Source organism: Antennarius striatus, chromosome 7, assembly GCF_040054535.1.
Source record: "Antennarius striatus isolate MH-2024 chromosome 7, ASM4005453v1, whole genome shotgun sequence".
Classification (NCBI taxonomy): Eukaryota; Metazoa; Chordata; class Actinopteri; order Lophiiformes; family Antennariidae; genus Antennarius; species Antennarius striatus.
Genome location: NC_090782.1, coordinates 7,911,920 through 7,925,414, shown reverse-complemented (window position 1 = coordinate 7,925,414; position 13,495 = coordinate 7,911,920). Strand labels below are relative to the sequence as shown.

At 40.2% G+C, this 13,495-nt stretch overlaps 1 protein-coding gene across 1 annotated transcript; it reads left to right on the top strand.

Annotated features, from left to right (window-relative positions):
- Positions 1-4,572: 4,572 nt before the first annotated feature.
- Positions 4,573-13,029, top strand: LOC137598390 (vitellogenin-1-like). The gene is made up of 34 exons (XM_068318443.1): positions 4,573-4,612; positions 4,957-4,977; positions 5,137-5,288; positions 5,365-5,616; positions 5,701-5,862; positions 5,957-6,105; positions 6,190-6,328; positions 6,433-6,590; positions 6,681-6,846; positions 6,931-7,056; positions 7,151-7,369; positions 7,459-7,676; positions 7,759-7,856; positions 7,946-8,070; positions 8,154-8,255; positions 8,356-8,475; positions 8,573-8,759; positions 8,965-9,058; positions 9,157-9,336; positions 9,430-9,571; positions 9,660-9,876; positions 9,958-10,328; positions 10,416-10,457; positions 10,549-10,629; positions 10,734-10,937; positions 11,042-11,184; positions 11,270-11,405; positions 11,486-11,609; positions 11,696-11,876; positions 11,955-12,049; positions 12,185-12,279; positions 12,399-12,564; positions 12,659-12,820; positions 12,917-13,029. The coding sequence occupies exons 1-34, from the start codon at positions 4,573-4,575 to the stop codon at positions 13,027-13,029; spliced, it is 4,980 nt and encodes a 1,659-aa protein (XP_068174544.1).
- The last annotated feature ends 466 nt before the right edge of the window (positions 13,030-13,495 follow it).

Genomic DNA, 13,495 nt, shown 5'->3' with positions numbered 1-13,495 from the left:
AGAACTTGTGATCTAATGTAGTACAGCTCAGACATGTTCCTATTTAATACTCCTCTCTAAGAAATTTTCAGGTGATATAACTAATATACCTGTACCACTGCAAGTTACAGAGGGCTCAGGACTCTAGTGAGAAGGACACGGGTTCAGGTGGTGAAAGAGTGTCAAGAAGAAGTGAGAAAGAGGTTGGGTATCTGCCAATGTTCACCTCCACTGGCCTGAGTGGGGGGACTGTTCCAAAATGTTGGGAGCCCAGCCCATCAGGAGAAATACCCGTGTGTTTTAAACCTTGGCTTCTGTTGGTCATGAAGGAGACCAGAACCAATCTCTGTTTGCCTGGTTACAAATCTAGTGTTCATTACAACACCCCTTCCAGTAGGAATTCCAGTTAAGGACACAGTAACGGTGTCTGAACTGAGCTGTACACTATCACAATTTTATTTAAGCAATATTACAGGTTGTTTTTTTAAATAAAGTAGTTGAACATAAATTAGAATCACTTTTGTATCACAGGTTGTGGCTGTACAATTTAGTTGCCATGATTATGTTTTAAAACAATGTTTTGAAACAGATTTAATAACTTGAGCTTATTATATATGCAGATTCACTGCAAGCAATAGAAAAATCTTGGACTGCGGAGTTAAAATGAAATGTGTGCAATCTTTCCATTTTGCAGCTGAATCACTGATGTCACTGATGACATGACATCAGTGGTCATCCTGACCACATCAAATAAAATGAGACAACAGCTTCATTCTTGGCACCTGACTGACCTTTGAGATAACATTTCAACACAGGCCTCAGATATTTACAGCATTCACGTGACACTGTTACATGTATGAGAAGACAAAACATCAAAGGTAATGAGTGTGATGTACAACAATCCTATCTGTTTTAATCTGAATCAAAAAAATACATTGTTTACTTTTTCTTTTCAAGTGGAAGTGAGAATTTACTCAATTAATTGCTGGAACTTTTTCATATTTTCATAACTTTTTCAAAATGCTTACAGCTCCTTAATTATCCTCCGCCTTATATTTTTTCCATGAAGTTAAAGAATATATTTTATAATCATGCAAGTTTCCTTCATTGTTGTCTTTTCCTTGTAGTTTTGTAAATCTAGGATGTCTTTATTTTTGATTGTGTTTGTGTTATTATTAGATCATTGTTTTATCATTACTCTTCTACTCTTCCTTTTGGCTTTTCCCTTCAGGGGTCACCACAGCAAATCAGTTGCCTCCATCTAACCCTGTCTTCTGCATCCTCTTCTCTCAAACCAACTACCTTCAAGTCCTCTTTCACTACATCCATAAATCCCCTCTTTGGTCTTCCTCTAGGCCTCCTGTCTGGCAGTTCAAAATTCAGCATCCTTCTACCAATATATTCACTATCTCTCCTCTGGACATGTCCAAACCATCTCAGTCTGGCCTCTCTGACTTTATCTCCGAAACCTCTAACAAGTGCTGTCCCTCTGATGTACTCATTCCTGATCCTATCCTTCCTGGTCACTCCCAGAGAGAACCTCAGCATCTTCATCTCTGCTACCTCCAGCTCTGCCTCCTGTCTTTTCCTCAGTGACACTGTCTCTAGACCAAACAACATCAATGGTCTCACCACAGTTTTGTACACCTTTCCTTTCATTTTAGCTGAAACTCTTCTATCACACATCACACCTGACACTTTTCTCCACCTGTTCCATTCTGCCTGTATACACTTCCTCACCTCTTTTCCACACTCTCCATTGCTCTGGACTGTTGACCCTAAGTACTTAAAATCCTCCACCTTCTTGATCTCTTCTCCCTGTAACCTCACTCTTCCACTTGGGTCCCTCTCATTCACACACTCTGTCTTACTGCGGCTAACCTTCATTCCTCTCCTTTCCAGGACAAACCTCCACTTCTCTAGCTTCTCCTCCACCTGTTCCCTGCTCTCACTACAGATCACAATGTCATCAGCAAACATCATAGTCCATGGAGATTCCTGTCTAACCTCGTCTGTCAGCCTGTCCATCACCATAGCGAACAAGAAGGGGCTCAGAGCTGATCCCTGATGCAGTCCCACCTCCACCTTGAACTCCTCTGTCACACCTACAGCACACCTCACCACTGTCTTACAGTCCTCATACATGTCCTGCACCACTCTAACAGACTTCTCTGCCACTCCAGACTTCCTCATACAATACCACAGTTCCTCTCTTTCCTTCCTTTCTCCAGATCTACAAAAACACAATGCAGTTCCCTCTGGCCTTCTCTGTACTTCTCTATCAACATCCTCAAAGCAAAACTGCATCTGTAGTACCCTTTTTTGGCATGAAACCATACTGCTGCTCACAAATGCTCACTTCTGCCCTTAGTCTAGCTTCCACTACTCTTTCCCATAACTTCATTGTATGGCTCATCAGCTTTATTCCTCTGTAGTAACTCTGCACGTCTCCCTTGTTCTTAAAAATGGGCACCAGCACACTTCTCCATTCCCCAGGCACCTTCTCACTATCTAAGATCTTGTTGAACAACCCAGTCAGAAACTCTACTGCCACCTCTCCTAGACACTTCCAACCCTCCACAGGTATATCATCAGGACCAACTGGCTTTCCACTCTTCATCCTCTTCAGTGCCCTCCCCACTTCATCCTGACTAATCTTAGCTACTTCCTAATCCACAGCAGTCGTCTCTTCTAGTCTTTGTTCTCTCTCATTTTCCACGTTCATAGACTCTTCAAAGTACTCTTTCCATCTTCTCATGACACTACTGGTACCTGTCACTGGACTTCCATCTCTATCCTTATTCACCCTAACCTGCTGCACGTCCTTCCCATCTCTGTCTCTCTGTCTTGCCAACCTGTATAGATCAGTCTCTCCCTCCTTACTGTCCAACCTAGCATGCAAGTCTCCTTATCTACTTTCCTTCCAGATGACGCACCAAGTACTCTCCTACCTGTCTCCCTGATCACATTAGCTGTAGTTGTCTAGTCATCTGGAAGCACCTCCTGACCACCCAGAGCCTGTCTTAACTCCTTCCTAAAAGTAATGCAACACTCTTCCTTTTTCAGCGTCCACCATTTTGTCTTCTGCTCTGCCTTTGCCCTCTTCATCTTCCTCACCACCAGAGTCCTCCTACACACCATCATCCTATGCTGTTTGGCTACACTCTCGCCTACCACTACTTTGCAGTCACTGATCTCCTTCAGATAACACCATCTACACAAGATGTAGTCTACCTGTGTGCTCCTACCTCCACTCTTATAGGTCACCCAATGTTCCTGCCTCTTCTGGAAGAAAGTATTCACCACAGCCATTTCCATCCTTTTTGCAAAGTCAACCACTATCTGTCCTACTGCGTTCCTCTCCTGGATACCAAACCTGCCCATCACCTCCTCATCACCTCTGTTTCCTGCACCAACATGTCCATTGAAGTCTGCTCCAATGACAACTCTCTCACTTCTAGGTATGCTCTGCATCACTTCATCAAAGTCCAGCCAGAATTTCTCCTTCTCCTCCAGCTCACATCCTACCTGTGGAGCATACCCACATCACACCTTCTATTTCTAGCTTTAGACTCATCTCTCTATCCGACACTCTTTTTACCTCCAGGACATTCCTAACAAACTCCTCCTTCAAGATAACTCCTTCTCCATTTCGCTTGCCATCTACACCATGATAGAACAACTTGAACCCTGCTCCTAAACTTCTAGCCTTGTTACCTTTCCACCTGGTCTCCTGGATATACAGTAGGTCTACCTTCCGTCTCTGCATCATGTCAACCAACTCTCTACCTTTTCCTGTCATAGTTCCAACATTCAACATTTCTACTCTTAGTCCTATGCTCTTGGCGTTCCTCTTCTCTCTCTTCGTACGAACACACTTTCCTCCTCTCCTTCGACCAACAGTAGTCCAATTTCCACCAGCGCCCTGTAGGTCAACAGCACCGATGGCGGTCGTTGTTAACCCAGGCCTTGACCGATCCAGTATGGAAGTCATAGGTTTGAGTCATAGGTTTGATTCAAAAGTTCTATGCCGGATGCCCTTCCTGACGCAACCCTCTGTATTTATCCGGGCTTGGGACCGGCACTATAAGACACTGGCTTGTGTCCTCTTGTGGCTACATTGTTGTATCTTTACAGTTCTTGTGTAAAATAACAAGACCCCACAGCTGTATAATTTTTTTGATAAATTGTTGGCTTTATATTTTTATTCTTCCACATAAGAAAGAACATTTTTAAAAATAACAGCATATAAAGAATATCAACAAACTTATAATATATAACAGACATATTTTTCTTGGAAAACAGGTTTTTTCTTTCTATTTTAAATGAGACACGGGGAAATTGTTGGACAACAGCCTAACGTTGATTTTCTATATTTGAGGAGAATGTCAGGTGACCCTAACTTTTTATTCACTGATATGCGCCGTCACCCTCCCCAAACTGAACCAAGGTTTGTTTGAATCTGGAAAGTGGAATAACATCTAGAGCCACTCCAAATATAATACCTTCACGACATCCATTTTTGTCTTCGTCAGCAAAAACTTGCCTTTATAAGGCATCCTGTGACAGCAGACAATCACAAACTCATCAGCTATGAGAGCGGTTGTGCTTGCCCTGTCTCTGGTCTTAGTGAGTGAGTACAACTTCTCCTGCAATTTTTTATCAGACTCTTCCATTTTGTTTGCATTGTCTAACAATAGTATATTTTTAATTAATTGTTACTTTTCTGTTTTATATATAAATATAACATTGTATTTATCCAATCAATTGTCAACATATTTTTGACAATTAATCAATTGTCAACGCACTGTATCAAAAAGAACTGTAATATATATTTTCCTGCCAAATGTTCTATTTTGTTTGGGCTTCTCAGTTCAGTGTTTTTTTATATTACTGTGGTAATAATTCTAAATAGAATAGGAAATAGAAGTATTCTTTAATATTTAGCATTAATGTAAATATAAACCTTTTTTTCAGCTGGACAGTCTTTTCATTTTGGTAAGTTCAACACTTTTCTATAGCTGTAAAGCTGTTTCCATTTTTTCAATTTATGTGAAGTCATGCATTATTGGGAAAACAATTTACATTACCTGAAAGTGAAATATTTTAGTAATGCCCATCATGTTTATTGATATGACTGCATACTCCTCACTACAGCACCTGAGTTTGCTCCTGGAAAAACATTTGTGTACAAGTATGAGGCAGTTATGATGAGTGGCATGCCAGCGGACGGTTTGGCCAAAGCTGGCATCAAATTCAGCAGTAAAGTTTTCATCAGTGCTGACTCTGAAAATGTATACCTCTTGAAGGTAAAGATCACATTCAAGGCGCATTATTTTCACATGAAAATGTAAACTGTCGACTAACATTAATTTTATACTTCAGCTTGTGGAACCTGAGTTCTATGAGTTCAGTGGCATCTCATCCAAGGATCATTTTATCCGAGCGGAGAAGCTGACTGCGTCCATGGCACCTCAGTTTGCGACTCCCATCAAGTTTGAATATGTTAATGGTGTGGTTGGAAAAATCTTTGCCCCTGAAGGTGTTTCGACAATGGTGCTGAACATATACAGAGGCATCCTGAATGTTTTTCAAATGAACATAAAGAAGACACATAATGTCTACGAACTGCAGGAGGTTTGTTGAAAATCTTCCAGTACTGATTATAAATCCATTACTGGTAGTTGAAATGTCTTGTGCATTTGAGCTTTCCTTCATTAGGCAGGAGCTCAGGGTGTATGTAAGACACTCTATGCCATTAGTGAAGATGAAAAGGCTGAACGCATCCTACTGACAAAGACCAGAGATTTGAACAACTGTCAAGAGAAGATCATCAAGGATTTGGGGTTGGCATACATGGTTAAGTGTGATAATTGCCAACAGGTTGGTCCAAACCTACTTTGTCTCATTGATACTGTATATAAACAAAAGTAGCAAATGTTGCATGATTAAGAAAATCTGTGCTTCATTTTCACAGAATTCAAAGAACCTGAGAGGAGCAACTGCATTCAACTACGTCCTGAAGCCAGTTGCAAATGGTATCATGATCCTAGAGGCAACGGTAAATGAACTGATCCAGTTCTCACCTTTCACAGAGATAAACGGAGCCACTCAAATGCAAACCAGGTCAGTAGATATTGTAAATGTTGTAATTGCAGAGTTCTATCTTAATAGAGCTGCATAATTAAACTTATTCCATTTACTTTCAAGGCAAATTCTGGTCTTCCACGAGGTTCAGAATGTCCCTCTAGTAGCTGTTGAAGCTCAGTATTTTCACCATGGGTCCCTAAAGTATGAGTTTTCCAATGAGATTTTCCAGATGCCCATTCAGCTCTTCAAGGTCAACAATGTACTGGACCAGGTATTGTTTCTCATTACTGTAAAAGATCAGCGGTGATCAATAAAATCATGCAAAGTACTACTATATTAAAAGGTTCTTTCATGTGTTCTCAGGTTAGGCAGACTCTGAATGATCTGGTTGAAAATACTCTTGAGAGAGTCCGTGAAGATGCCCCTCAGAAGTTTTTGGAACTGATTCAGCTCCTCCGTTCTGCCCGCTATGAGGACCTGGAAATAATGTGGAACTATTGTAAAAAAAGACCTGTCTACAGGTGACCTAGAGTATTTATACATTTCAATATGCAAAAAAAGAACTATCCATACATGTATAAAGGTTGACCTGGTCCATTTTCTTTTCACAGACAATGGTTTTTGGATGCCATCCCTGCAATTGGAACTGCTGCTTCTTTGAGATTCATCAAGGAGAAGTTCATGATTGATGACCTAAGAGTTTCTGAAGTAGCTCAGGCTTTAGTTGCATCTACTCACCTGGTGACAGCCAACTCTGAGACCATCAAGATATTTGAGGTTGGTAACAGTAAGCACTGAAAGCTGCTCTATCAGTAATAACAGTGGAGGTTTGACACATTTCTGACTGTTGTTCTCTTATAGGCTTTGATAGACAACAACAAAATTAAGGAGAATGCAGTTCTCAGTCAAATTGCCCTCCTTGGTTTTGGCACCATGGTTTCAAAATACTGTAAGGAGCAGGCCCACTGTCCTTCAGAACTTTTAAAGGTTTTCTTTTTTTCTGTTTTCTTTTCAGGTTACTTTAAAGTCTAGTTCATTTCTGAATAAGACCTGAGAATTTGTTGTCTCATTTCCCAAACAGCCAATCCAGGACCTCCTTGCAGAGGCTGTTACAAAGCAAGATATTCAGGCAATCATCCTCCTTCTTAAGGTTTTGGGTAATGCTGGCCATCCTACCAGCCTGAAGCCCATTACAAAGCTCCTGCCCATTCACGGTACTGCAGCAGTAACTTTGCCTATGACAGTCCATGCTGATGCCATCATGGCTTTGACGAATATTGCACAGACGGAGCCCAGAATGGTGAATTTTAAACACAAGGAAAAATTAAAGATTTTCTTGTTTTAAAATAAATTACATATATCCTTAGTGCGGTTTCTCTACTAAGTTAGATCCAAGATTTGGCTCTTCAGCTCTACATGGACAAGGCTCTCCACCCGGAGCTTCGTATGCTTGCATGCATTGTGTTGTTTGAGACAAGGCCTGCAATTGGTCTGGTTACAACTCTTGCCAACATTGTGAAGTCAGAGGAGAACCTGCAGGTAGCAAGCTTCACTTTTTCTCACATGAAGTCTATGACAAAGAGCACAGCTGCAATCCATGCATCCCTGTAAGAATACTCTCTAAAAGACATTCATCACCATTTCCACCTTTGACATTTCTTTACCCAGCTCTTTTATTTTTCATGGCAGTGCTGCAGCTTGCAATGTTGCTATCAAAATCCTGAGCCCAAAGCTTAACAGGCTGAGTTTAAAATACAGCAAAGCCATTCACATGGATATATATAAAAGTAAGTAAAATGTTAAATCTGCTTTAAGATACCATAATTTAGTTTACCTGCATCTCCACACCAAAAGGCATCCCATCAAATTCTTTCAGGTCCCTTGATGTTAGGTGCTGCTTCCAGCACCTTCTTCATCAACGATGCTGCCACCACCCTACCAAGATCTTTCATGACCAAGACCAGTGCATACATAGCTGGCGCTGCTGCTAATGTTCTGGAGGTAAAATGAATAAAGAGCACCTCTGTTCTAAAATATTTGGTTTATATATGTTATACTTATTGATTTTTTAATGCCCACTATAGCTTGGAATCAGAACTGAGGGACTCCAGGAGGCTCTTCTGAAAAATCCCACATTAATTAACAATCTTGACAGGATGAGCAAAATGAAGCGTGTCATCAAGGCGGTAAGCAGCGACAATTCAGGATGGAATAGCTTACAGTGCCACATAATAAATAGCAGTGGGTACAGAGGAGTTGGATTATGTCTTTTTTTTTTGTTCACAGATCTCTGAGTTGAGAAATATTCCTGCCAGGACACCTCTGGCTTCTGTCTATGTCAAACTCTTTGGACAAGAAATTGCTTTTGCCAACTTTGACAAAGGCGTTATTGATCAGGTCCTTGCGGTACGATTCAAATGTCCATTTCACGACCAATATAAAACCAAACTCTTTCTCAAAATATTTTGGGAGGCAAACATTCATGTCAAATTCTGCCCTACAGTACATTAGTCATCCCTCAATTGAAACGATCACAAAGTCCGCCTTCAGGTATATGATGGCAGGGGTGTCCCTCAACTATGTAAAGCCTTTGCTGGCCTCTGAGATGAGGCGCATCATGCCAACTGCTGCTGGTCTTCCGATGGAGCTCAGTCTATACACCGCTGCTGTGGCTGCTGCAGGTGTTCAGGGTAAGTAGAAGTTTCAATATGGGTTTATTCAGTAACATATCACACTGTACCACGGCTTACTCTTTAAATGCATACTTGAAAAACTGCTTATATATTTCTATATACTGTATACATATAAGAAAAAGTATGTGACTTTTATAAAATACCTGATAATCAGCTAAATGTGTTATATAATGGTGGTATATGGGTTTTTGTTTTTTCACAGTCAAATTTGCCACATCACCAGCTATTCCAGAAAACTTCAAGCTTGCTCACCTTCTGGAAACGGACATCCTGTTGGAGACTGAGGTCAAACCAAGGTAGGTTCAACACAGTAACACCAAGTACAATACAGTATGTGTTCCACCCATGTGATTTATTAGAAAAGTACATGTAACATAGGAATTTCTCCTTTTAGTCTTGCTGTGAATACATTTGCTGTGATGGGAATAAACACTGCTATGATCCAGGCTGGCACAATGTCTAAAGCAAAATTCAACTCCATTTTGCCTGCTAAAATCACGGCAAGATTGGATATAAAGGAGGGCAACTATAAGTTTGAAGTTCTGCCTGTTCCTGAAAATGTTGCAGCTGTGCAGTAAGTCTGGTCACCTTAAGAAAATGAATCCATCACTTTCATGACATACATATCTTCAGAGCTCACATGATGAAATTATTCTGTATTCAACAGTTTTGAAACTTTTGCTGTGGCCACAAATATTGAGGATCTTACTGCTGCTAAAATCACACCCATCATCTCTGATCAAGCCGTACAATCTGTCTCAGGAGAAATGCACAAATCTGAGACAGATTCATCTAATGCTGCTAGTACTGTAAGCTTTTATGATCGTCTTTTATTATGATTGCAACATTATGTGCATTTGTAATAAACTGATCATCTGAATGTCTTTCTTTTCAAAGTCACAATCCTCTGAGATCGCTTTCCAAGCTGGGGCATTCTCCAAACCCATTATAAAACCCAGGATGTCTAAGTTTGACAAGAAGTACTGTGCCAAAGTATTTGGATTTGGACTGAAGTGTTGTTTAAAGGTTGCCACAGACAACGCAGCTTTCATCAGAGACATTGCCCTCTACAAACTGGTTGGAAAGCACTCTGTTACTCTGTCTCTCAAACCAAGTAAGTATTGACACAATATGCACAATGTTTGGACATTCTTAAGAAGCAGTGCAGTAATAAATTCCTTAATTGTAATTATAGTTGGTGGGGAACCAATTGAGAGACTGGAGATGGAGATTCAAATTGGACCAAAGGCTGTAGAAAAGCTCATTGAACAGATTAATCTGAGTGAAGAAGAAATCACTGAGGTGAAACCAGTCCTGAAGAAGCTGATGAAAATCCTAGCTCCTGAAATGACAAATGTTACCTCAACCTCCTCTTCAAGTTCCAGCAGCTCTCGGCACGGCATCTCATCCTCTTCCAGTTCTGCCACAAGACACGGAAGCAGCAGCAGCAGAAGCAGCTCCTCCGGGTCTCTGAGGAGATCTTTGAGGTCCAGCTCTGCATCCAGCCTAGCATCGTTCTTCAGTGGGAGCTCAAGTTCTTCTCAAGCCAGCACTCATCTCTCAAAGGTAAAAATCCTTGTGACTTAAAATGGAAGAATGTGAATTGTTTATATGTATTTAAGTAAGTCTGACAAAAATATTTCCTATGAACAGCAAATAGTTGTTGACAAGTTCCAGAAGAACCACAACAAGCAGGTACATTTCATGGTGATTCAAATATTGGCATTGCACAGATTAGACAAGTTTTAACTTAATTTGCATTTTTAACATCTAGAATTTAATGTAGGCTGTTAATTCTCAAGGCCCTTCGGTAATAACTTCCAGGAGCAGAAGCAGTGGCTCAAGTTTTGAGGCTGTGTACAGAAAGGTGAACCTTGATCAATTTACATGTAATAAAGAAAACCATTTGCCTTCAAGGCGTTTCACTTATGGATTCGTACAAGTGTGAAATAACTCTGTTTATTCCTGCAGAATAAATTCCTTGGCAATGACCTAGTTCCTACTTTTTCCATCATCATCCGTGTCATCCTAGCTGACAAAAAGGTGACGGGATACCAGCTGGCAGCCTACCTGGACAAACCTACTGCCAGAATTCAGGTCATATTGGCTCCCCTGTCTGATGAAAACTTTAAGTTGTGTGCTGATGGAATTATGCTCAGCAAGCACAAAGTCACGGTAAGATACTGTCTTGCTTACATGATGGGTCTCAGCATTAAACATACAAAAAGCCACATTTGAAAATCAGTTGTGTCATTATTATATATGTTATCTGACAACAGGCTAAAATCACCTGGGGAGCAGAATGCAAACAATACGACACCCTTATAACAGCAGAGACTGGTCTTGTTGGCCCAAGTCCTGCAGTTCGCTTGAGGGTGGCCTGGAACAAACTACCTTCTGCTTTTAAAGAAAATGCACAGAAGTACGAAACTTCACATTTGCTATCTTTAGCCTAACACGCTTTACTGGCTGTCTAAAATGTCTTATATTTACAATTTCTTCTCCAGGGTGTACAAAAAAATTCCTGCCTTCATGACGACCGGCTGGATCAAAACAAAGGATGAAAACAGTGTCAAGCAGCTCTCACTCACCCTGGTTGCCACATCGAGCAGGACCATTAACATCATTTGGAAAACACCAACGGTAAAAATATAAATAAATAATTTTTATTTTTTTTATTTTTTTCACAATTATCCTCATAATTGTGAAAAAATTCTCTGCAGCGCAGTGTCTACAGCCTGGCTTGGTATCTTCCAATCTCTTTGCCACTAGAAGAATTAAAAGGTCTTGCTCCATTTGATGGATTCATTGATACAGCCCACTTTATCATCACAAAGGCTGGCACAGGTAACGGATGATCTTATTTTTTAATATGAAATCTTAACAATCTCTGGTTGTGTGACAAGGACTAAATCAATTTCTTTTCCTCAAAGCTGAATGTAGCATGAAGAAAGACGCACTAACCACGTTCAACAACAAGAGATTCAGGAATGATATGCCGTTGTCTTGCTACCAGGTTCTGGTGAAGGATTGTACTGATGAGATGAAATTCATGGTTCTTCAGAAGAAAGATAAGACTGGACAGAATCATGTCAATGTGAAAGTTGCTGACATGTGAGTGTCCATTAAAAACAGTCATGTACTGGGGTGTCACGCAAAAGCTCACAAAATCTTTTCCCTCTGCACTTGAAGTGATATCGACTTGTCCCAGAATAACACTGAAATAATTGTGAAGGTCAATGGAGTGGAAATACCCTTCAACAACCTGCCATACCACCATCTCACAGGTTATTACATTCACCATACTATCACATCTTGCATGTCAGAACATTGTGCAATTTAACACTGCAAACTACACATCATATTCCATCAATGAGTTGAAATTAGCTTGTAAATGAGTACAACCCATTTTGTTGTTAAAGCTAAAATCCTGATCAGTCAAAATCGTGATGGCGTCTCTATATATGCTCCAAGTCTTGGTCTTCATGAAGTTTTCTTTGACAAGGACTCATTGAAGGTAAATATCAATAATATCATTCATGATGGACTATTTAAGATTAGATGCATCATAAACATGGGTGTAAATATGACATATTACACTCTTGGTGCAGTGGTTTGTTTGATGTTTTCTTGTAGGTTAAAGTGGTGGACTGGATGAAGGGACAAACATGTGGACTCTGTGGAAAGGCTGATGGGGAAGTCAGACAGGAGTTTCGTACACCCAACCAACGTGTCACCAAGAATATAGTCAGTTTTGCTCATTCCTGGGTTATGGTAGCTGACAGTTGCAGAGACACTTCTGGTAATAAAATAATTCCAAATCATATATTTTCAAATAAATATTTCCAGCATTCTCTCCAACTCAGAAGATATATTATTAAATTTGCTTTTTTAAGAATGCCGTATGAGACTTGAAACTGTGCAACTGGAGAATCAGACGATCTTCCAAGGCCAGGAGTCCAAATGTTTTTCAGTTGAGCCTGTGCTGCGTTGCCTGAGTGGCTGCTTCCCTGTAATGACCACTGCCTTAACTGTTGGCTTCCACTGCCTGCCTGCTGGTGAGTCTGCAAGACATCACAGCATGTTCACAGCAGTAAAATATCTAGAATGTTATTTGCACAGTCCTACCTGATTCACTCCCTCCGTATTTGCAGATTCTAACTCAAACCTCTCTGTGGGCTTGAGCAGCACCATTGACAAGAGTATTGACCTGAGGGAAACGATTGTAGCCCACCTGGCCTGCAGCTGCACAGCTCAGTGTGCTTAGCACTGTTTCTTAGTTGCTTACATTTTGTGTATGTTTTAAAAATAATAAAGTGCAAGCCAAAACAAGTTTTTTTAAATTTGTTTTTTCCCCAATTGCATTTTCTTCAAAGAGGTACAGTAATGCATGTCCCCGAGAGATGACAATTATGATGAATTTCCCCAATCGTAAAATTATTGATTTCAGGAATGTGAAATGTGAAATCATTTTGCTAAATGCATGCTGCTCAGGCAACTTGAAGGACGCTTAAATTTGGAGATCTTAAGATCTTAATATTATTGATCCCATCCTATTATTAAATTGACAGTTTACAACTATTAACAATACTTCTAAACTATAGTTGTCTAAAACATTTTACAATATAACTTTCCATCACCACAGCATTTTATGTGGTTTCTGCACCAACATTGTTCTTCCCATCTGAAAATGTTACAATATGCATATTGATGTTCTGTCAAATATTGTTACC

Excerpts from the sequence above, each read along its gene's own strand:
- LOC137598390 (XM_068318443.1), top strand. The coding sequence starts at position 4,573 with ATGAGAGCGGTTGTGCTTGCCCTGTCTCTGGTCTTAGTGA. Across the intron at positions 6,329-6,432 it reads AGCTCTTCAAGGTCAACAAT|GTTAGGCAGACTCTGAATGA; the intron begins GTACTGGACCAG and ends ATGTGTTCTCAG. Across the intron at positions 8,760-8,964 it reads GGCTGCTGCAGGTGTTCAGG|TCAAATTTGCCACATCACCA; the intron begins GTAAGTAGAAGT and ends GTTTTTTCACAG.